This window comes from Ovis aries, chromosome 14, assembly GCF_016772045.2.
Source record: "Ovis aries strain OAR_USU_Benz2616 breed Rambouillet chromosome 14, ARS-UI_Ramb_v3.0, whole genome shotgun sequence".
Classification (NCBI taxonomy): domain Eukaryota; kingdom Metazoa; phylum Chordata; class Mammalia; order Artiodactyla; family Bovidae; genus Ovis; species Ovis aries.
Window position 1 is genome coordinate 25418926 of NC_056067.1, and position 24436 is coordinate 25443361.

A 24436-nucleotide genomic window follows, 5' to 3' on the forward strand; every position below is an offset into this window, starting at 1 on the left:
TCTGCCTCCAGGCCTTTGCCCATGCCATTCCCTCTGCTGGGAACAACCCCCTCTGCTTTCCTGGCTAATCCCTACTCATGCTTCAGAACCCAGCACTCATGTCACCTCCTCCAGGAAGCCTTCCCTTGACATCCTCCCACCCAGCTATTATGTTATCAGTCCCTGTCCCATAGCACGTATCACACCCTTTAGTGCAGCTGCTTGCTGATGATCTGTCTTCTCCACTTACATTATAAGAACAGCATTTGCAAGAACTAAAGTATGTGGAGGATGTACTATGTGCCAGGCACTGTTTTACAGAGTGCTTTACCAAGACGATTTCATTAACTTCTCCCAGCAGCCCAAGAGGTGCCCACTACTAAAACCCATCTCACAGACAAAGAAAGGACAACTCAGGAGGGCAGTGACTTGCCCACAGTCACACAGCTTGGGGGATGGAATCAAGGCCCCACTCAGGCCCGGTGACTTCAGAACCTATCCTGGGAGAGCAGTATGTCTAGAAACCATGGAGTCCATGCTGCACAGTGGAGAGCTTGGCACATGATGAAGGTTGGTAACTGGAGACAGAGATGCACCCTGGGACCCCAGTCCCATGCTCTGCCCACTGTACATTAGCTTAGGGCTCAAGTGCTGGGTCTGTGCAACCCTGGGCAGGTCAGAGCCCTCTCTGGTATTTAACATGTGCCCCTGTGAAAAGGGCCAATGATATTGAAGTCACAAGGCTGTCACTGGGACGGAATGAGGCAGTGGAAGTGAACATGCCTTGGAAACTACTATGGTTAAGTGCATTGTCCACAGACTTGCCAACAACCCCAGCTCAGGAGACCGTGGGCCTCAAGTGTGGCTTCTTTGAGACCAGACAGAACCCAATGGAGGTGAAGGGGGGCGCTTTCACTTTGCTGAGGGTCTTGGGGGACTCTAAGGTACTGTGCCAGTGGTCCACAAGCTTTTGAGAGCCTTCCAAAATGATGCCTAGGCTCTGAAAACAAAATTATGTGCATGTGTGTACGTGTGCTCAGTTGTACCTGACTCTGTGACCCTGTGGACTGTAGCCCACCAGGCTCCTCTGTCCATGGGATTTTACAGGCAAAAATACTGTAAATGTAAGTGAAAAGCATACAGACAGATGCTTTAATAGTAGGGCCACCTGGGAAGCACAAAAACAAAATTACTAACTCAGGCGGTGTTAGTGGTAAAGAAATTCCCCTGCCAATGCAGAAGACACAAAAGATGCAGGTTCAATCCCTGAGTCAAGAAGATCCCCTGGAGGAGGGCATGGCAACCCACTCCAGTATTCTTGCCTGGAGAATCCCATGGACAGAGGGGCCTGGAGGGCTGTAGTCCATAGGTTCACAAGGAGTCCAACACGACTGAAGCAACTTAGCACAAAGATAAAAAGGAAACAGGGGGAGAAAAAGTCAATTAACATATAATTAGCATGTCAAATTTCCTTAAGGATTCCATTTAGAATCGGTAAGAACTTCATTACATTTGGAAACAATTTATGGGTAAGATTCTCTCACTTTGCAACAATTACTGAGCATACCTCATCACTGACAAGAAAGCTGAACCACAGTGAATGAACATGTGTTGTTTTAGCCAATTTCAGAAGCAAAGCACGACAAACAACTATAAAATATATTGTAGTAAACTATAATGGAAAAGGCTCTGAAAAGAAATTTTTAAAAATTTATAAAATATATATTGTATGTATGGATGTATATGTATACATGCTTCTCTGATGTATACAGGCTTCCCTGATGGCTCAGTGGTAAAGAATCTGCCTGCAATGCAGGAGACCCGGGTTCGAACCCGGGGTCAGGAAGATGCCCTGGAGAAGGAAATGGTAACACACTCCAGTATTCTTGCCTGAAAAATCCCACGGATGGAGGAACCTGGCAGGCTACAGTGCATGGGGTCACAAAAACAGTCAGACACGACTTAGCAATTTCTTGTATACGAAGAGCAAGAAAGGTGAGAGAGACAGAGACAGTCCTTCCTTTCCTGGTTCCAACTGCACTTCCATCTTTGAATGGGCACCTCCCAAGGCCTCTCCAGGCATCTCTCACTTACGTGTTGGGGCTGCAGCCCAAAGAGGACCCCATGCTCAGGGCCCCAAGGACAGAGGACAAGGGCAGGGCCCAAGAGGGCAGGGCACTGGGGGTGGGGCTGGGTGGAGGGGCGTGTCTTACCCAGCATGCCTTGGGAGTGCCAGGTGTATTCATACCAGGTCTTGACCCGGTTCTGCACGGACCTGGGGATCTTGTAGAAGTTCATGTATTTCACGGTGCTGTCCATGCAGCTACGGTAGTAGGTCTGTCCCGCGGTGGCGGCCCCCACTACGTCTCTCATCTGGGGGCCAGGAGGGTGGTGGTCAGGGAGGCCACTGGGTCAGAGTGGGGCCGGGCTTCGGGGACATGGGTTGTGGGCACATTAATGTAACACAGGCGCCCGGGTGCACGCTTGCCGGGCTGGTAAGAGATCAGGAGAGAGGGGAAACCCATGTCTACACTTAGAGGTTTTGCTGACCCAGATGTTCTGCCTTCAGGGTAGACGTGGAGGAGCGAGGCTACTGGCCCTTCAGTGGGCTTAGGTCTCTGGGGCCACACGAAGAGGGCAGGTCTCGCTGGGCTGGGCTGATTCTGGTGCCAACGTGACCCCCTCAGAGGAGGAGATGTGAGCCAGGTGCGCTGGTCCTTGGGGCAGAACCCCTCAAAGGCAACACTGAGCACCCTTGGTGGCGCCTCATGCACTGCTACAAGCTGAGCCTCACGCCAGGGCCCAGCACATTAGAATCCACCAAGGGCTCCTCTCCAAAGGAACAGCCCAAATCCTCAGCCTCTGCGGGAAGCTACTAGGCCCAGCTCTCCAGATACCCCGGAGACTGACATTTCAAATGAGAAGAACCTTCAGTGAGGAAGCAGGACCTACGCCTCCACCACCACCCCTTCACCCCACAGATCCCAGAGCTCCAGGCTCCTGACTCTCTGCCCAGTGCTCTTTTCCTGGGCTTGGTCTGAAAGGAACAGGCATGGACGGTGACGTTCCTGGCAGCAGCGGGAGGAAGAGGGGCCCTGCAGGCAGGTGGGTTGGGACAGACTAGTGGCCCAGCTACCTGTCCAATCATCACGGAGAAAGCGAAGACGCCTGTGAAATAGTTTAGACCTTGGAAGATAATTTCAAAGAGCGTCCTGGGGTCGGGCAGGCCGCCGATGGTGATAAGGGTCTTCACAGCCCAGTAGTAACAGCGAATGTAACTGAGGAGAGAAGAAGAAGGGGACCTTAGTTATCAAAACTCAGCCTGTGGATCCTGGGCAATCTGGCTTGAATATAAAGCTTTATAGCTCATGAGTGCAAAAAAAAGGGAAAAAAAAACTTCTCCCAACTGCAGAGCCCTCTGCAGCATACAGAGCATGTTTGCAGGTGCTGTGTGGTTTGGTTGTGACTCTGCCCTAACCCTGTAGAGACATGCTGTCATCCCCATTTACAGATGTGGAAACTGAGGCTTCTGGAGATTGCTTGGAAGACTTGGCGAGAGAACCAACCAGGGCTTTCCGGCTCCTGATGCCTGGGATCCTTCAGTTTCCCTCCACATGTTTCCAGTGTCCACAGTCTCTGCTTTGCTCTCCCATCATGAGGTTCAAGAACAAGCTCAAAATTGGAAGTTGATCTCGAGGGTCACCTTTTCTGACCCTTCTCTTCTGCTGTCCACTAACCAGATAGTGAGACTGAGGGCCACAAAGGGAAAGGGAACACCCATGGTCACCAGCTGGCAAGTTCCAGGGCTGGGACTGGAAAACAGGTGTCACCTTCTCTCTAAGCTGTCACCCACCGTCAGTAACCCCTTGGCACAGACGCATGAGCCACCAGGAAGGGACGTGGCCAATGGGGTCCTGCTGTGTGGTGCAAAGCATAGGAAATGCCCAAGCTTGTGAAATCATCACAAAGTAGCAGAAGTCCCTCCCTCACTATTTTGAGTTTTAAAGGTTTGCATGTTTATTAAGAATTACAAGTTTGCATTATTCCAACAGAGCAGCCTCACTGTTCTAATTCCTAGCCATTAAGTCCTACAAAAATAAACTTAAGCTTTTACAATAACTTAATCGATACAGAAGTAAAACCTTTATAGCTATTTAAACGGATTTAATTACCAAGGTGCTTATGTTCAGACCTTCAGACCGTGCCCTCCCAGGGGTCAGCAAGGTTGAGGTCAGCAGGGCCTAAACTCAGGGCATTCTCAGCAGGCTTTCCTGTACTTTCTGTCATCCCACCAGGGCACAGGAACTGCCCAGAGCCTGCCCTGTCCCCAGTGTCCTGATGCATCCATGATGCCAGGGTCCCTGCTTAGCCGGGAAATGGAGATCATCATCCAACTGGCCAATCATCTGGTCCGAGATTGATCCCAAACTGGTCCTCCCCTGGGCTCCGTTCACCAGCTATTTATGCAGTATTGTGGTTAGATCATGGGCTCCGGCACAGACGGCCTGGGCTCAAACGCAGCCCTGAAACCTTCTAGCTGCATAAGTAACCCATCTCGCCAAGCCTTCTTCCGGTGTCCTTCTCCGGAAGGGGCGTGGCCATAGACCCTCCTTCACAGGGCGATTGTGAGGATGACGTGAGGTCAAAAGAGCACCTGGCCCATGGTGGGCCCTCAGGAACCGTCAGCTACCAGCACCTTCACTGTCACTGGTTCCGGCAGTGGAGAACAATAGACTGGCCTGTGCCCTCACGAAGTTCACTATCTAGTGGAGGCAGGCATGTCAATGCGCAATGAGTACCGGGGGAGGGGTGGAGAAGCAGAAGTTTTGGGGGAGTTGGGTAGTGGGGGTCTTGGCCTCTGTAAGGCCTAGGGCAAGGCTCTCGCTAGGCCTTCCCGTCCCTCATTACCACCTGATCCAAGAAAATCTCAGACCCACGCGCCAGGCCTGCCCTGTCAATCCCCCGTCATACCAGTTCTGGCCACCAGGGGGCATGCTAAGCAGCCTTTCAGTTCAATTCCCTTCTGTCGCTCAGTCGTGTCGGACTCTGCAACCCGATGGACTGCAGCACGCCAGGCTTCCCTGTCCATCACCAACTCTGGGAGTTTACTCAAACTCATGTCCTTTGAATCAGCCATCCAACCATCTCATCCTCTGTCCTGCCCTTCTCCTCCTGCCCCCAATCCCTCCCAGCATCAGGGTCTTTCTCAAGGATTCTGTTCTTTGCATCAGGTGGCCAAAGTACTGGAGCTTCAGCTTCAACATCAGTCCTTCCAATGAATATTTAGTACTGGTTTCCCTTAGGATGGACTGGTTTGATCTCCTTGCAGTCCAAAAGACTCTCAAGAGCCTTCTCCAACACCACAGTTCAAAAGCATCAATTCTTCAGCACTCAGCTTTCTTTATAGTCCAACTCTCACATCCATACATGACTACTGGAAAATCCATAGCTTTGACTGGACAGACCTTTGTTGGCAAAGTAATGGCTCTGCTTTTTAATATGCTGTCTAGGTTGGTCATATTTTTTCTTCCAAGGAGCAAGCGTCTTAATTTCATGGCTGTAGTCACCATCTGCAGTGATTTTGGAGCCCAAGAAAATAAAGTCTGTGACTATTTCCATTGTTTTCCCATCTATTTGCCATGAAGTGATGGGACCAGATGCCATTATCTTAGTTTTTTGAATGTTGAGTTTTAAGCCAGCTTTTAAATTCTCCCTTTTCACTTTCATCAAGAGGCTCTTTAGTTCTTTGCTTTCTGCCATTAGGGTGGTGTCATCTGCATATCTGAGTTTATTGATATTTCTCCTGGAAATCTTGATTCTAGCTTGTGCTTCATCCAGCCTGGCATGTCGTGTGATGTACTTTGCATATAAGTTAAATAAGCAGGATGACAATATACAGACTTGATGTACTCCTTTCCCAATTTGGAACCAGTCTGTTGCTCCATGTCTGGTTCTAACTGTGCTTCTTGACCTGCATACAGATTTCTCAGCAGGCAGGTCAGGTGGTCTGGTATTCCCATCTCTTGAAGAATTTTCCACAGTTTGTTGTGATCTACACAGTCAAAGGCTTTGGCGTAATCAATAAAGCAGAAGCTTTTCTAGAATTCTCTTGCCTTTTCTGTGATCTAACAGATGTTGGCAATTTGATCTCTGGTTCCTCTGCCTTTTCTAAATCCAGCTTGAACATCTGGAAGTGTATGGTTCACATACTGTTGAAGCCTGGCTTGGAGAATTTTGAGCATTACATTGCTAGCGTGTGAGATGAGCGCAATTATGCAGTAGTTTGAACATTCTTTGGCCTTACCCTTCTTTGAAATGAAAACTGACTTTTTCCAGTCCTGTGGCCACTGCCGAGTTTTCCAAATTTGCTGGCATATTGAGTGCAACATTTTTGCAGCATCATCTTTTAGGATTTGAAATAGCTCAGCTGGAATTCCATCCCCTCCACTAGTTTTGTTTGTAGTGATGCTTCCTAAGGCCCACTTAACTTTGCATTCCAGGATGTCTGGCTCTAGGTGAGTAATCACACTATCATGATTATCTGGGTCATGAAGATCTTTTTTTGTGTAGTTCTTCTGTGTATTCTTGCCACTTCTTCTTAATATCTTGTGCTTCTGTTAGGTCCATATCATTTCTGTCCTTTATTGTGCCCATCTTTGCATGAAATGTTCCCTTGGTATCTCTAATTTTCTTGAGAGTTAAGAAAATCAAGTCCCCTTTAGGGGGACTGAGTTGGGCACTGCCTGGGTGCCAGGTGCTGCTGGGCCACGAGCAGAATGAAGATGAGTGATCCATATAGCTCCGGCTTTCCCTGAAGCCCTTCCTGACTAGAGAAGCCAGCTACTGGCATGGATGGCACATCTTAGGGGTCTCTTGAGTATTCCATGCCACTGGACCTGTGGGGACTCCTGCATACTGCCCCAGACCTGGCCAACGCAAAGCAGGATGAAGAAACCAAATATATAAGAGTTTAGGTCCTTAGGTCCCCTGGCCTATAGCAGGCATTCAAGAAATGCTCACTATTTTGAAAGTTATAATTATGAATGATATTGGATTTTTAGAGGCATTCTCCTTCACGAGTTGTGCTTTTGCATATCTTGGGTTTCGCTGTAGGATTTTATTTGGAAAAGGGTGATGCTGCCAGAAAGTGTGCCTCTTCACGGCACAGGGAAGCCCCAGAGGGCTAGCCCTGTCTTTCCCACTCTGCCTGCCATCCGTGCAGGCCTGCCTGTGATGGGTGCCAGGCTCTGCCCTGGGAAATGGCTTCTTAGCCAGGTGGGATATGAACCCCTCTAAGAATTTAAGGACAGTAAGAAAGCTTCTTCTCAGAAGTCAGCAAGCTCCCAAAATTCAGTTCTGACTTCAAGGGGGATTTGTGACCCTAGGTTAAGTTCCTGGAGTGCTGGCTTCCCCTTAAGAATGACCATAGCTAGAAAGTGGGGTCACTGACTCCTGTCCAGGCACAGGCTGGATGTGTTACACACATTAATTTATATATTTCTCATGAGAAATCTGTGCGATCCCACCCCCATGTTATAGGTGAGAAAACAGTCTCAGAAAGGGTAACGGCCTTACCCAAAGTCGCAGAGCAAGATTTCATGAATAGCTTCTGTTCTTCCTTTTGCACAGAAGGCCTTTGAGTCCTCTCTCTGCCCCCTTGTGAGGGGATGAATGAATGAATGAGTGAGTGAGTGAATGAATGGTCGAGTCATGGTCTCTGGACCAGGGCTGTGGGTGGGTTCAGCCAAGGGGAACAGAAGCAGGGTCAGTGGTGGTGTCAGGGTGTTGGGCCCTGATCACACCCCCAACACATGGCACCCCACAGCGGATGTCAGGTTCCCCCTCCAGCCTGCTGGGCTGCCCTGGACCCTCAGACTCTCTCAGGGAGCTCCCCTCAGGCCACAGGCCCATCTCAGAAGGCGACAGGTCACTGTGGCCAAGTACTGAAGCATTTGGCCCGAGAAGGGGACATTCTGGACCAACAGCCACTCTATAAGAAGCCACCTTGGGATTTCCCTGCTGGTCCAGTGGTTAAAAAATCTGCCTGCCAATGCAGGGGACCCAGGTTTGATCCCTGAACCAGGAAAGTCCCACATGCTACAGAGTAACTAAGCCCACATGCCTAGAGCCTGTGCTCTGAAGCAAGAGAAGCCACCGCAATGAGAGGCCTGCTCACTGCGACTAGAAAGAAGCCCCCGACTCACCGCAACCAGGGAAAGCCCGTGTGCAGCAACGAAGACCCAGCACTACCAAAAGCAAATACACAAATCTTCAAAAAAAGAAAAAAAAGAAACCACCTTGGATGCAAGAGACCACCTCTTCTAGCTCCAGCTAGAAGCAAGTGTGAGGAGGAGGTCCAAGTGTTGACAAGCTGGATGGAGAGCATTTTGCATCACTTGTGGGCACAGCTCAGGGTGAGGCAGGGCCTGCCTGAGGGGACTCGCAGCCCCCTGGGCCTGAACTCTTCCTCTGTCTCTGTCACCACAGCTGACCAAGTGCCCACTACGGCCTGGCACTTGCTCCTCGGGAACAAGGTGGCCCGGCCACATGGCGGCAGCGGGACTCCTCTCCAGAAGCCTTGGTGCCATGAATTACTAAGACACAGGAGGAAGACTGCGGCTCACCTGTTTCCCACACCATCGTAAACCCAGTGAGTGGAGCCGAGGCCCTCATAGGCCGACGCCCAGTAATACAGACATGAGTTCAGATGCAAGCTGTAGAGCAGGTAGGCTGTGGTCCGGATAACCCTGCAGAAGGAAGGCACGGATGCAGCAGCGGAAAATGTGGCAATGATATCTCAGCCCAGGGGTGGGGGCTGCAGGGAACAAGCTAGTCCTCACCCTTCCCAGCACCCTCAGAGATCCCCATATCAGAGCCGCAAGGCCCTGCCCAGCTGCCTGGTGCGACAGACACTTGGCCCATGGGAACCGGTGGCTATACTACGGGGCCTACTGGCTGCTCTACTGAGACTGCGCTGGCTAGGAATGGTGATGCTCCAACAGAAAGTTGTCAAGACTGGGGTCCAGAACTGGCACAGAGCTACATGTGCAGACAATTCTGGAGAAGTGGAGGAGCTGAGGGGGGAATGCATGGGGCGGGGGCGGGGGCAAAGAAAGAACATGCATGCAGAGAAGCACTGCCCCTGAGAGATATCAAGAGGAGCCCTGTCCCCCAGCGTGGCCTGGCTTGTCCTGTGTTCCAAGCCTGGGCATCCGCAAGATGGCCCACTGTGTCCCTACAGCCTGCCACCCATGTTTGAGTGTTTGGGGGGTCAGTTTCCTGAGCTGAAACCAAATAGAGGCCCAGCTCCCTGGATATGCAGGGCAGCCACACACGTCAGCCTGCATGTGCCCTCCTCACAATTGGGGGAAACGGGACATTCCTGGATCTTTAAAAAACAAACATCCCTTCAAAGAAGGATGAGGAAGAGGCCTGGCTTCCGGGGGGTGGTAGTGGCTAGGGGGCCTGGGAGCTGGGGGATGCTGAAAGGAGAAGGGATGGGGTAGAGAATGTCTTGCTCTGTTCTTGCTGCAAATATCCTGGGACATGTGTGTGCACATGTTGGGAGGTCTCACCTGTAAACATAGGCTTTGCTGAGGATGGATTCCAAGCGGTTGTTAAACTCAAAGAAGGCCATATACTGGGAGGAAAAGCAAGGCATCAGGGGTGGCCCAGTGCCCTCTCCTCTCCACCCACTCCCCACAGCTGCCAGGACTGAGGGTTCTTTCTGCAGCCCCGCAGTGGGAGGGGGAGCCAGGATGGATCTGAACGTGTGGCCCGACTCCTGCATCACCATTAGCTGTTGCTAGTACTAATAACCCTCACCTCATGGAATTGAGGAGTAAGCACTTGTAAAGCCTCCAGAACAATATCTAACACATAGCACAGCTAAAGAGCACTAACAATCATAAGGAATTTCCCATCATCCCTTGCAGCCATCCTTTCCTGATGCCTCACCAGTGCTGCTTAGACCAGGCATCAAGATGTTGGCGCCAGTAGAGAGCACCAGAGGAGCTGGAGGCCTTGGATGGAGAAGCCCACTCGTCTTACCTTCAAACAGCGGGGCAAGCGCAGGAGGGGATTCACACCGAATTTCAAGTAGAGTAAGTCCAACGGCAAGAGGCAGAGCATGTCCATCTGAAATGCCAGCAGAACACCACAGTGTATAAAACAGCGTATAACTCCCAGGGTTGTGGGATGGGGTGAGTGGCGGGGGTCTCCACCTTCAATGGAAAGGCAAGGTCAGGATGCCCATGGAGGGGCTAAAACTAGGGCAGCAGGTATCCTACCAACAAGCCCCAGCCTGTGCTGGTCCTGTGGGGGAGGCCACGTCATACAGGCCTCAAAACACCCAGGGCCCCCAGAGACACAGCCTCCTGAGACCCCTGGCACACACCTTAAAGCGCTGAGATTTCAGGTAATTGTTGCGCATCTCCTTTTTGTCCGTCTGGAATGAAATGGAATAATGACTGTGAAATGGCCTGAGAGCTTCCCCTGACCCCATTGGAGCAGTGATGCAAATTCCCGCCCAACCTTGACCTTCCTATCCAAATAACAGCCTCACGGGTGCAGAGCCATTGAATGGACCAGCAGAGCTTGGTGAAAGCCTACAGATGGGGAGATTGAGCTCCCCAAGGTGGAGTGGGGATGTGTCATCCAAGGTCACTCAGCTCGATTCCGGCTTCTTGGATGGAAAGTAGGGATGCTGACCTTACTCTCAGTCCAACTCTTAACTCTTCACGCTAACTCTTAAGCACGTTAGCCTCACCTGGATCATTTGCAACCTTATTCACTGCTCTGATCAGACCAGGAAAGAGGTTGCCCAGGGAATTCTTCCTGTGAATTATTTTAGAAGCTCAACTTGTCTACACACAGAGGAGACTCAGCTCCACTCACATGGAATTTTGAAAAATGACCTACACAGGGAGATGGGGACTTTGCCACATCACATTCAGGATTTTGGTTTCCTCCCCAGAAAGTGTGCCAGAACATGGATTCCCCAACTGGTCTGAGGAGTGTGCTTTTTGCAGGACCACCCCCAGGAAATGTCAGTTGTCAGCAGTTACCTGTGCTGAGCACTCTGCATACATCACCTCCATGGAGCCTCACAGCAATGGTAAGAGGTGGGAACAATTACTATCCCCATCTTACAAATGACGAAACTGAGGCTCTAAGAGGTGACACAGTTAGTTCTCATACAGCCAAGATTTGAACCAGGTCTGCCTACTCTAAACACCATTCTCTGGACTACTTCTTCATCTCTAACTCTACCAGGTGGTCCAGGAACCATTTTACCCACATATGAAGATGTGTGTAATTTGAATGTATCAAAGATGTGTGAAACAAACCACCATGCTGTTGAATAGGCACGAGTGGATGTCCTGAGATTTCCCTGTTCATTTAGCATCTTGTCCATCCCAGCATCAGGGGCTCTGGCGGCAGGGTCTGCCCCCAGCCACCCCCCATCCGGCTGGGGCTCACAATGATGTCCCCGCCTCTGACGAACTGCAGGCGCATCTGGAACACGGTGATGTCCAGGAGGTAGATGAGGTCGCACAGGTAATCCATCAGCAGCCAGAGGTGGATGTTGTCTGGCGTCTGATAGGGGAAGGCCCAGCGCACGGGGATCAGCCAGCAGCTCCAGTTCCAGGCCAGCACCACAGAGAACAGCCACAGGATGTACATCAGGTCTGCAGGGGAGGGGGAGGGAAGGTGCTAGAACCTCAGCCAGAGAAGGGTCCCTAACCTCACCGTGCGATCGGGACGGGGCCTTCTTATTTCCAGTTATCAATCTGCGCTTTCTTACCAGCTCTAAATGTGGCCCTTCTTGAGGGAAAGTGAAAGTGTTAATCATTCAGTCGTGTCCAAGTCTTTGCAACCCCATGGACTACTATAGGCTACCAGGCTCCTCTGTCCCTGGGATTCTCCAAACAAGAATACTGGAGTTCCCATTCCCTTCTCCAGGGGATCTTCCCGACCCAGGAATTGAACGTGGGTCTCCTGCATTGCAGGCGGTTTCTTTACAGACTGAGCCACGAGGGAAGCCTGGTGGGGGGGAGCATAAAAAACTATCTTTGATATAAAAATAAATCACAGCTAGGCCCTAACAAACGGAGAACTCTCAGGAGGGGATGTGAGGTCATTATTAGTTCATAGACAGCTAACAGAAAACACATTTGATCCACTCTGGTTGAATTTTTTCCGAAAATGTATTTCCTGCTTTCCTAAATACACAATAGTGAACAATGCATAGAAGATGGACAGATGGATACATGGACAGGTGCATGGAAGGATGGATACTGTAGGTCACGTGGGCATTTTATTATTTGTTTATTTACTTTTATTTTTTGGCCACATCCAGCAGTTTGTGGGATCTTTCTTAGTTCCCTGAACAGGGATCGAACCAGTGCCCCCTGTAGTGAATGTGCAGGGTCCTGACCATTGGACTGAAAGGGAATTCCCCCCAACCTGGGCATTTTAAAGGACCCGTGGACACCAGGGTTGGAGTCCTGCCCCTCAGTGACTTCTTGTGTGACCCTGGGAAAGTCCCTCCCTGGTCCCCGCTCTGTCTTCCTCAGAGATGTCACAGGAGAAGTCAGATTTAAAAAAGAAAAGAAAAAGCAGGGAAACCCTTTGTAAAGTGCTGTGCACATATGAAGGTTTGTTATTCCTGAAGAATATAACATGAGAGGCACTTCACTTGAGATGTTGGAAGAACTTTTCCCCTTCTCTGCTCAGAGCAGCAGATCTGGGAAAGGGAGCCAGTAAGGGCAGAGTAGAAAGAAGACTTGGCCAAGAGTCAGGAGTCCTGAGTCTGCCGCTGACTAGTTGTGTCTTTAGGCCAGTTAACTCCTCTGTGCCTTAGTTTCCTCGCCTGTTAAGATGGGTGCCGTATTCCTTCCTAGTCCAGAGACTTAGTTCGTTTGGGCCCCTCCCCGCCCCAGCCCCAGCCCCGCCCCTTCCATGACGTGTGGCCACGCCCACCGCCCTCCCAGGACTCACTAGTCAGCGGGTCAATGCTCTGGGGAAACTGGTACTTCTTCCAGGGGCGGCGTTTGAACTTGCAGCAGAGCATCTCACAGTAGTGCTCCTCTTCCACCTGCCCCGCTTCAGCTGGCTTCACTTCCGGGGCCGGCTCTGGGGCTTTTTTGGCTGGGGCTGTGGGATGACACTGGTGACCCTCTGACCTAGCCCCGGGGCTCAGGCTGAGGATGCAAAGACAAGGCACCCGACTGCAGACGCTGCAGCTGGAGCTGAGCGGACCCTGGCAGCTCTCCACAACCAGCCACAAGCTCTGCGTGTTCTCCTGTAGCAAACCCCACGTATCCTCTTAAATAGCAGCCTGAGCACCTGCTCTGAAATGCTTACCTCTTCAGGTAAGCATTTTCAGGTAAGCAGGGACCACCGCTCAGGAGCTGCCTAAAATGAGGTGTTTCTGGGCAAGTTGGGTGTTTCAGTTGAGTGTCTGCTTGTGTGTCTGTGTTTGGACACCCTGGTTCTCTCTGGAGCTGGGGGGACATTGGTACCCAGAACTTCCACCCCCGAGAATCAGGAAAACATTGCCCTAGGTTTTTCAGCACAGGAATCTCAGCTCCTTCGTCTCTAAAACAAGACACTGAATGGGATCACAGCCTTCCTGTGCGTCTATGGAGATGTTTGTTGGTGAACTAGAGATTGGCTCTGAAAGGTTCAATATGGCTATGTTTCTAGCTTTAGCGTTATGAAGTCAGGCTTTGCTAGGTTCATTGTTGGTATTTTGAGTTCGAAGGCACAACCCTCCTTTGGAAAAACCTAGAAAACCTCCCTGGCAAGAGAGTGTGGTTCTTATTTCCTCCTGGTACTCTGAAAGAAGAAAACTTCCAAATAAATATTGTAACCAAGGCCTTTGAAAACTAAGACTGTGTGGTTCCAGAGTGGGTTATGGACACCATCTGAGTGTAAGGCCATGACATACGCCCCAGGGTAGACCACCTACCTGCCTGCCAGCAGGAGAGGCGCAGAGGGTCATCCAGGGAACTTGCCCTCTGGGACACAGAGCTAAGTACAACTGGATCATCGGCCAGAACGCTGACCTTCTTTCCTCCCCTGCAAATGTAGCTAAACCTGTCTACAAAGGATCTCGAATTCCAGAGAGTGGAGATCTCTGCTTCTGTCAAGCATCCCCACCATTTTCTTGGGGCTACCCTCCCTATGAGTTGAAAGAGGGCTCCAGTGGCCCCACCACACCCTGGGTCCAGTGGACCATCACCAGCTCTGGACTCACAGGGCTTGGGGCTCTCCTCATCGGAGGTGACGTCAGGGTCGATGAGCTTCTCCTTCACCTTCTCCGTCCGCTCCTTGAAGAGCTTCACTAGCTCCTGGAGCCGGTCGTTGATGATGGCACTGTTCTGGCTGGCTGTGGAGGTTGCACGGTCCTGGTCACTGTGGAAACAGCACAGAGCTGAGTGGACTGTGTGGGGAAGGACCCCTGCGCCCCCAGGCAAGGGCAGAATCTGTATCCCACCTGGCTGGAGGGGGTCAATCCTGCCCCAGTCTCCCTCTTGACATCAAAACATCAAACCCACCTTAATATCTCCTGGGAGGAAATTCAGCCTGGGAATTGCACTGGGATACCCAGCTTTATAGGAAATGTACCGTGCAGGCTCTGATTCAGATGGGCAATTCTGAAAAACTTTGGATTCCACTTGTGATTTAGGGGGCAACTCTTGGAACTCAGTTCAGGGCTGTTAGACTCAGTTTGGGGTTCACATGAGATACAGGACTGATCAGGGAGGGGACAGGGGCTACTTTTTGAGGTTTAGGAAATAGCTGATTTGAAAAACAGTGCAGGGAATTCCCTGGCAGTCGTGTGGTTAGGGCTCTGAGCTCTCACTGCCAAGGTCATGGGTTTGATCCCTGGTCATGGAAATAAGATCCCACAAGCCATGCAGCATGGGCAAAATAAATTAATTAATTAGTTTAATTCAATCAAAATAAAAAAACATTACAGATACATTAAAATCCTTTTAATTTACAGGAATTTAAAATGTATGAACTTGCATCAAGAGAGACAGACATAGACAGACAGAATGAATGAGAGTCTGCCTGACAGTCTGCTCAGCATGGGTCCAGAGCTCTGGGTGAGTTGAGACGGGTGGCTGTGTGAATCAGCCTAGTTCCCTGTACTTTGCTGAGTGGCCTGTGATCCTCTCGCTGAGCTGAGGGTGATACTAGTATTTACAGGTCTATTGTTTTTTTCATACACTAAGGCACTGAAACTCAAGCCAGCTACTCCTCATGTGCTCAGCTGAGCTGGAGACAAGCCGTGTGGGGTCATAATGAGAGATGGCACCAGGGGTGGAGGAGACAGGAACTGCTCACCCACTTTGGGAGGCAGTCGCCACCTAGCCAGGGACCCTGTTGCCCAGGTGTGGCCATGTCAGCTCTCTTCTGTGCACAAGCCTTGTGCAACTCCAGGCCTCCTTATGGAGAGCAGCCTGGCACTCTCCCTTTCCAGTCTGACCAGTCAGATCTTGAAAGCCGCAGAAAGACGGCAGAGCCAGTGCTGGCTGGGTCCTTAAATGACTGCAGAGAGCAGAGTCTGCCACTGACCTGAAACACGCACCTGAGGACATGACTCTGACATGAGCCATCCTGTTCCTTATGCACTGAAACACTGAGGTCTATCTGCGATAGCATCTTAACCCACTGAGGGAATACCTAGGGCTCCATGCTGACCACCTTAAGAGCTTTTTTCCCAAGGGAATTTTTATTATTCTACAGGATTTCTGTCTTATCTTCTGGTATGAACCCTAACCCCACCCTGATCCTACTGCATAAGATGAGACTCCCACTGTACACTAAAAGGAATCACTGGATGATCGGTGAGGTTTGGGGTTTTTTTCTGCTTCTTTGGCTTTTCTGAACTTTCCACAATACTGCTAAGCATAAACTCCATAAAATTACAGCCAGAAAAAAAAAAAGACTGGAGGGAAAGGTCATGGTTTCCTGAGGTCACTCCAGGAGCATGGCTGGGGGGGGAGGTGAGACGCCCAGGCCAGAGCCCAGGGCTGGGGGATTCATTGTCACTAGCCTATGTAGACCCTTCAGGAAAACATTTCCCCCTGGCCCAGCCCTTGAGACAGGCATATATCAGAGACACAGGCCCTGATGCCCTCACAGTGGCCTTTAAACATTGTTCCATGGACCAACTGCATTGGAATCACCTGAGGAGCTTATAAACGCTTGGCTTCGCCAGGTCCACTCTCTGTGGCTCGGGACACAGGAGGCCCAGAGCCCAGGCCCATTCTGCAGACCAGATTTTGCACAACTGCTGGGCCAGCCAGAAGCAGGCAGGGCAGGGGACCCAGCCCTCCCTTACTGCTTGGAAGCCACTGGCACAGTCTGCCTTCAGGCAGAGTGTTCTAAAAACATTCATGCTCTCCCCAGCTCACCTCCCTTTGCTTGCCCATCCCCACCCAGACTTCTGACTCCCTGAGACCCCAGAGGCGGCCCCCACATACTCAGTGCCCTGTGGGCTGGTGGGTTCCGACCAGGCGACCACGGGGGATGCCGCCGGTGACAGCAGCTTGAGCTCTTCAGCCTCATCATCTTGGGAAGGCAGCCTCTTCCTGCAAGAACACAGACATGGAAAGGGACTTCAGGGAGGCAGGAGCCACAAGCAGGGGGCCAACTTGAAGCCCTGCAGATCACCCAGAGCAGATCCTGGGTGGAAGGTTGGAGCAGAGGATGGTGCTGCCCAAGGGTCCTCGCTTGCCTGCAGGGGAACAAAAAGGGAGAAGAGGGGACACAGCCGACCTCCGGACCTTAGTCTCTGTATCCATTCAGCGGCCTCACGTAAAAGTAACAGCACTAACTCAGCATCAGGCAAACCCAAGTTTGCTCCCCAGCCCTGCTTCTTCCCAACGTGTGCCCTTGGCAAGTTACTTAAACTCTCTGAGTTGCCTCAGCTTTCCCCTCTGTAAAATGGGACTGTGTGTGCTGTGCTTAGTTGCTCAGTCATGTCCACCTCTTTGTGACCCCATGGACTACTGTAGTCCACCAGGCACCTCTGTCCATGGGGATTCTCCAGCAAGAATACTGGAGAGGGTTGCCATGCCCTCCTCCAGGGATCTTCCCAACTCAGGGATCAAACCCAGGTCTTCCGCATTGCAGGTGTATTCTTTACCAGCTGAGCTACCAGGGAAGCCCAAAATGGGACTAAATCTAACCAGCTCAATGAGGCGCTTAGCACTCAGTCAGGTCTCATTTTAAACATCCTTCTCCCTCCACCTCCCAGTCTGACGGCTGAGCTTCCCAGCCCACCCCCACCTCTTTCTCCATCACACCATCCTTCCAGCCTCCAGTAAGGTGTGAGGGCTCCCATTCCATCCTGTTAAATCTCCTAGAAGCTCAGCTTCCCTCCCTTAACAGATGTGCCCCTGATTGGAACAACTGACACCCACAGGCCATGGAGTCTGGTCTCCCGCACGTGGTGTGACCTGGGACAAGCCTCATCCCCTCCTGAAGCTCCCTCTTCCCTATCTGAAGGATGAAGACTAAATTATCCTGGGTTCCCACCATTCAGTCCAAGTCCACCAGTGTTGCTTTTGGAACCACTGGCGTCTTGGCTGATGGTGTCTAGATTTGAAGACACGTGGTACTTCTACCATCCCCCACCACCGTGACTCAGGATTCCACCATTAGGGTTTCTAGAGGGACACAGTCAGAGGGATGTGCAGCATTTGCTTTATTCCAGAAAGCTCTGGAACTACCCTATTATCTTCTGTCAACTCAACTAAAATGGCAAGACTCATGGGTTTGCCTCTTTTACACTCTAATTAAAAGGAGGCCTGCAGGGGCACTTCCCTGGTGATCCAGTGGCTAAAATTCTGCACTCCCAATGCAGGGCGCCTGGGCTCGACCCCTGGTCAGGGCACTACATCCCACATGCCACAGCCAAGACCTGGCATAGTCAAATAGCCACCAGGGAAAAGACCCTGATGCTGGGAAAGACTGAAGGTGGGAGGAAAAGGGGACAACAGCAGATGAGGTGGTTGGATGGCATCACTGACTCGATGGACATGAGTTTGAGCAAACTCTGGGAGTTGGTGATGGTCAGGGAAGCCTGGCCTGCTGCAGTGCATGGGGTTGCAAAGAGTTGGACAGGACTGAGCAACTGAACTGATAGCCAAATAAATAAATAAATACTGAAAAAAAAGGACGCCTGCACACAAGAAGACTGGGGCAGAAATCTCTCAAATAGGACTTAAACTCAGCCCTCCTGCCCTCAGCCCAGTGCCTTCCGAGGGCCTGGAGAGAGTCCAGAAAGTAGAAGTCAGTCAGAAGCTCTGTTCCCCTAGCACTGCCCAGTGCTTGGCCCTGTGCTAAGCACTTCACTTACAGGAGTTTGTTGAATTTTCACATGCCTAAGGTACAGGGAACATTTCATCCCCATCTTATCATGGAAAGATGGGGGCCTAGGAAGATCAAATGACTTGCTTTAAGCCTCACATCTGGTAAGCGGTGACCTGGGAGTCACTCCAAACCACAGCTTTGTGCTGTGAGAAAGGCCTTGCCAACATGGCCCCCTCTACCCCTCTGTTTGGGTGGCTTCTCTGCTCCCATCAATTGCCCTGTGTTCATTCCATCCCTGACCACAGACAGCCCCACTAGTCTCCCATGTCAGGCAGCAGAATTCCTTCTTGGGGGCAAGCTCAGGCTGAGGCTTCTCCAGTTTCTCACAGTCATGTTCTGCTTAGGAGCTCCCTGGAAGAGTCTTGTGTGATTACTTGTTCACTATCTCTGTCGCACTAGACTATCAGCTCTATTAGGACAGGCTTTTCCCTGGTGTGTCTACAGCACCTAGAGCAGAGACTGGCACACAAAGATGTTCAAAAAATGTTTGCAAATGAATGATAACCAGAGGAGCCTCACAGACCCAGCTCACAAGCAAAAGGTAAGAGCTTGGATTCTAGCCCCATGTGACCTTAGTCCCCTTGTCGCTGCTTCCCAGAATCCATCTCTAATCCAACCTGTACAGTTTCTCCACCCTAATAAAGTTAATAGAGGGAGGTAGACCAGATGTCCACAGTCATGGTAGCACCTTGTCTTCTGCCATCTGTACTCTGTATATGATTCAGTGAATTAACCATGAGGACTGATGTGTCTGTGAGCTGTGTTCTGAGGCCAGGTAAGATTATGCCTCTCTTCTCCACATTAAAATCTGGGAACCTCTGTTGACTACATCCAGCCATATCTATCCCAGCAGGCACCTGACTTCAGCTGAGAAATTACTCAAAAGCTCATGGATGAGAGCAAGAATTAATCAAGAAAAAAGAACCATCTCTCAATCCAGCCAGCAAAGGAAAGGCACTGGTGGCTCTTCTTTAGCTTAAAGAACCACTCACAAAGCACAGTACGGCACCTCGCAGCTTGCCTATAGCTCTATACAGGAACGCTCTCAGCTACCCAGCTCAGGTTGTCCAAAACCACCTCTAACCATGCAGCAACTAACTTGTCTCAAGAAGCACAACAGTGTGTGCAACCCTGAGCAGGAATTTCACTTTCGAGAAAGGAGCCCAAGGACAGAGGGCAGAGGACCAGAGACAGCCATAGCACTATTGTGTTCAGTATTTAACAGGGGAGGATTGCTACATCTGTTCTGACATGTGGAGCTGGAAGACGTCAACACAGCATCACAGTGACAGCCCAGCAGTATGGAAAGGGGCTCAATAAATAAGATATGGTCTCAGATGAGATGGGATCCAATCCTACCTTCAATTAAAACCACGCAGAAGCCTGGGCCCACAAATAAGGTATGGAAGAGAGGGCAGAAAAATAAAACCACAACCTAACCTAGCGTGGTGGGATGAGGGATGGTTATTGTATCTAGAGTTCTCTGGTATTTCCATTGTAATTTTTAACAATAATATCACCCACTTCAAACCATATACTCAAGGGTATTCTGGACAGGGCTTCCTCAGAGACTCTTTCTAGAGCCTGAAACCGGGAATTAGGAGACCTGGAAAGGGGTGGCCCATGGTCCCAATGTTGACAGCATCTCACTGAGTGACCTTGGGCCAGTTTCTTCCCCTCTCTGGCCCCAGTGTCCTCTTCTACCAAATTTACAGATGGCACAGTGCTACGAAACATCCAAGAGAAGCATAGAAGGTGACCTGAGGCTCCCTGTGGCTGATCCTGGGACCGCAAGAGTGTCGGATTTGGCAGGAGATGGGGGCAGCTGCACAGGAGAGGGTGGGTTCTCCTCCGCGATGAGGGGCCGACTGTCAGCATCAGCGTCTTCCACCTGCACTTCGGGGTGCTCTTCCGTGGCAGGTACTGGGGAGGGGAAGGAGGACACAGCGTCAGAGAGGAGCCAGGTCCCCGGAGCCTCACTGTGTTCTATGGCGAAGCCACAGAGAGTGTGTGTGGAGGGGCCTGTGGCAGCCTTGCCTCCACACAGGGCCCCCGGGAGAGCTCCATGCAGGGGACACAACGATGCGGTGTGTCCCCTCACAGCCCCTCACAGCCACTGACCCAGGAGCCACGGGAGCAGCCGTGACGTCACGGTAGCTCCTGGACACAGCCTGGAGCCAGCCTGGTTTCCCTGGGCCTGGAGAAGCAGCAAGGCCCTGGGGTGGTGGTTGGGGTGGTGGTTGGGGTGGCAGCGCTGAGAAAGGGCTTGGGGAGCCTGCCTGGGGGGCACTGAGTCCTAGGGTCTGGCCTGGTGTAGTCTGGCTCAGCTGCTTCCTCTCCCTGGGCCTCAGTTTCCCCATCCCAAGGTAGGAATGATGGGGCTTTCCCAGGCCCATGGGGGCAGCAGACATGGGGGTACAAGACCTCGGTTTTAAAATGTTTTTATTAAAGCATAGTTGATTTACAGTGTTGTGCCAATCTCTGCTGTACAGCAAAGTGACTCAGTTATATACATATATTCTTTCTTTTCACATTCTTTTCCATTATGCTTTATCACAGGATAAACCTAGTTCCCTGTGCTATACAGCAGGACCTTGTTGTTTATCCACCCTATATATAATATTTTATATCCAGTCCCACACTGCCAGTCCTTCCCTCCCCTGTCTCCCTCCCCAGTGGCAACCAGCAATCTGTTCTCTACATCTGTGAGTCTGTTTCTGTTTTGAGACAGGTTCCTTTGCTCCATGTTTTAGATTCCACATATACTAGTTGCATAGGATATTTGTCTTTCTCTTTCTGACTTGCTTCATTTAGTAGGATAATCTCTAATTGCATCCACACTGCTGCAAATGGCATGATTTCACTCTTCTTGTGGCTGAGTGGTACTCCATTTATCCATGTACCACATCTTTATTCGTTCATCTGTCAATGGGCATTCAGTCGTTTTCATGTTTTGACTGTTGTAAATAGTGCTGCTATGAACATAGGGGAGATGTATCTTCTGAATTATAGCTTTGTCCAGGTATATGACCAGGAGTGGGATTTCTGGATCATATAGTAATTCTATTTTTAGCTTTCTGAGGAACCTCCACACTGTTCTCCTCAGTGGCTGTACCAACTTACATTCCTACCAACGGTGTAGGAGGGTTCCCTTTTCTCCATACCCTCTCCAACACTTGCTATTCGTAGACTTTTTCATGATGGTCATTCTGATCAATGTGAGGTGGTACCTTCTAGTTTGGATTTGCATTTCTCTAATAATCAGTGCTGTTGAGCATCTTTGCATGTGCTTACTGGTCACCTGTACATCTTCTTTGGAGAAATGCCTGTTAAGGTCTTTTGCCCATTTTTCAGTTGGGCTGTTCTGATGGTGGTGGTGGTTGTATGAACTGTATATTTTGGAGACTAAGCCCTTGTCCATCAACTCATTTGCAAATATTTTCTCCAATTCCACAGGCTGTCTTTTCTTTCTTCCTTCCTTTTTCATGATTTCCTCTGCTGTGCAAAAGCTTGTAAAAGTTTGATTAGGTCCCTTTTATTTATTTTTGTTTTTTATTGCTATTCCCTTGGGAGACTGAACTAAGAAAGCATTGGTACGATTTATGTCAGAGAATGTTTTGCCTATGCTCTCTTCTAGGAGTTTTACATGTCATGTCTTAGGTTTAAGTCTTCAAGCCATTTTAAGTTTATTTTTGTATATGGTGTGAGGGTATAACTTCACTGATTTGCTTGCAGGTAACTTTCCCAGCACTTGCTAAAGAGACTGTCTTTTACCCATTTCATATTCTTGCCCCCTTTGTTGGAGATTAATTGGTCATAGGTGTATGGGTTTATTTCTAGGCTCTATTTTCACTGTTCCATAGATCCGCATGTCCATTTTTATACCCTTACAACACTGTTTTGATTTTACTGTAGCTTTGTAGTACTATCTGAAGTCTGGGAGAGTTATGCCTCTTGCTCTGTGGCCCCCATCCCTAGGCCGCCTCACAGGACTGCTTTGGCAATTCTGGGTCTTTAATAGTCCTTATAAAAATTTTTGGATTATTTGTTCTAGTTCTGTGAAAAAAGTCTTGGGTATTTTGACAGGTATCATACTAAATTTGCACATTGCTTTGGATAAAATTGCCATTTTAACAATATTAATCCTTGCAATCCTCTTGGAAGGGAATGGGATATCTTTCCATTTCTTTGGATCCTCTTTAATCTGCTTTCCTAATATTTTACAGTTTTCAGCATATTAGCCTTTCACCTCTTTGGTCAGGTTTATTCCTAGGTGTTTTTGTTTTGGTTGCACTGGGTCTCTGTTGCTGGGTGCAGGATTCTCTCTGGCTGTGGCCAGCAGGAGCTACTCTCTAGTTGGAGTGTGTGGGCTTCTCATTGCAGCGGCTTCTCTTGTTTCAGAGCATGGGCTTCAGGAGTTGCAACATGCAGGCTCGGTAGTGGCAGCGCACAGGCTTAGTTTCTCTGAGGAATGTGGAATCTTCCCAAACCAGGGATCAAACCCATGTCCCCTACTTTGGCAGGCAGATTCTTAACCACTCTACCACCGGGTAAGTCCTTTTCTTTTCGGTGCTATTTTTAAAGGGTTTCTTTTTTTTTTTTAACATTCCTTTTCTGATGTTTCATTGTTATTATAAAGTGTTGCAACTCATTTTTTAATATTAATCTTGAATCCCACTACTTTGCTAAATTCATTTATTAGATCTAGTAGTGTTTGCTTCGGAGAAGGCAATGGCAACCCACTCCAGTAATTTTGCCTGGAAAATCCCATGGGCGGACGAGCCTGGTAGGCTGCAGTCCATAGGCTCACTAAGAGTAGGACACGACTGAGCAACTTCACTTTCACACATTGGAGAAGGAAATGGCAACCCACTCCAGTGTTCTTGCCTAGAGAATCCCAGGGACAGGGGAGCCTGGTGGGCTGCCGTCTATGGGGTCGCACAGAGTTGGACACGACTGAAGCGATTTAGCAGCAGCAGCAGCAGCAGAGTTTGCGTGGAGTCTTTAGGGTTTCCTATGGACAGTATCATGTCATCTGCATGTAGTGACAATTTTACCTCTTCAGGGCCTCACATTCTTGAAGGGCCTCGAATGGAGACATTTGGAAGTTTCCTACAATCAAGGGTGACAGACTGTTTTTGTAATGTGTGTTACCCCTGTGACATTTGGTATTTTCTTATTTTTGCATCTACCAAGAGGCCCCAGAAATAATCCCCTCAGCTCCTCTCCTGACCTCTGAGAGGCCTCGCATCCTGAGAATCAGATCCTCCCTGGGGAGACTGGGTGTGTCCTTGTTTTGGGCTTCATTACCCTCCCTTGGGACTGTGGGGACAGGTCTGCCCCTAGGCAGAGCTCAGAGGATGCTGAGGGGCTGGGAGGGTGCCCCCACTCCCCACTACACCTGGGCCAAACCACGCAATAGTAGCCAGGTGCAGGTCTGGGTACCAGCAAGGCAGGTGCACACCCCCAAAATGTGGAGGGGTGTGTTTTGAAACATTTGGATCTGTGAGCTTTTTTCAATGGCCACATGGGGAAAGCCAGCACATTATGAAGGTTGGTGGAGGGAACGTAAGCAGACCTCAAGACTCTGGGGCATTTGTTGACCTAACCCTAAGCCCTCAGGAAAGGAGGATGAGCAGGACTTTTACTAGACTCACCAGAGATGCCCCAGGTTGTGCAAAGCAGGAGAGAGCCATGAGGTAGCAGGGACCTCCCCCTGCTTCCCACAGACCTCGGGAGAGGGGAGCTGGAGGTGGGCTGGGGGCATGGAGGCAGCCAGGACTAAGGCAGCGTCTCAAAAATGCTCAGGGCCCCAGGTGCTTCCAGCATGGCACCCCCGGCAGCAAAAAAACACCATGGCCTCAACATCCATGAGGCTGTCCAAGGGAGCCTGGGAGGGACCACGTGGTCCCCTCACCCCCTATCTCACCCTGCATAAGACCCTACAAACTCAGTCACTCTCAAAGGTAGGGGGACCTCCTAAACCCAATGTTTCATTTCCTGCCAGTTTGACAGAGTAGGAACTCAAAACAGAAATCATATTTGTTTATATTATACTGAT

General features: G+C 50.2%; 1 protein-coding gene across 2 annotated transcripts in view; it reads right to left on the bottom strand.

The window, feature by feature from the left end:
- The window catches only part of CNGB1 (cyclic nucleotide gated channel subunit beta 1), a 66324-nt gene that overhangs the window by 15027 nt on the left and 26861 nt on the right, over positions 1-24436 (bottom strand). The window contains exons 9-19 of one of the 2 annotated variants that reach the window (XM_060397985.1): positions 20136-20298; positions 16482-16589; positions 14243-14400; positions 12982-13137; positions 11461-11669; positions 10376-10426; positions 10030-10116; positions 9555-9619; positions 8604-8726; positions 3116-3257; positions 2193-2352 (exon numbers count right to left, since the gene is read on the bottom strand). In XM_060397985.1, the coding sequence (XP_060253968.1) occupies positions 2193-2352; positions 3116-3257; positions 8604-8726; positions 9555-9619; positions 10030-10116; positions 10376-10426; positions 11461-11669; positions 12982-13137; positions 14243-14400; positions 16482-16589; positions 20136-20298 (1422 nt within the window). Of the gene's footprint in view, positions 1-2192; positions 2353-3115; positions 3258-8603; positions 8727-9554; positions 9620-10029; positions 10117-10375; positions 10427-11460; positions 11670-12981; positions 13138-14242; positions 14401-16481; positions 16590-20135; positions 20299-20800; positions 23488-24436 lie in introns of those variants that run through there. The other variant, XM_027977551.3, reaches the window with a different exon arrangement.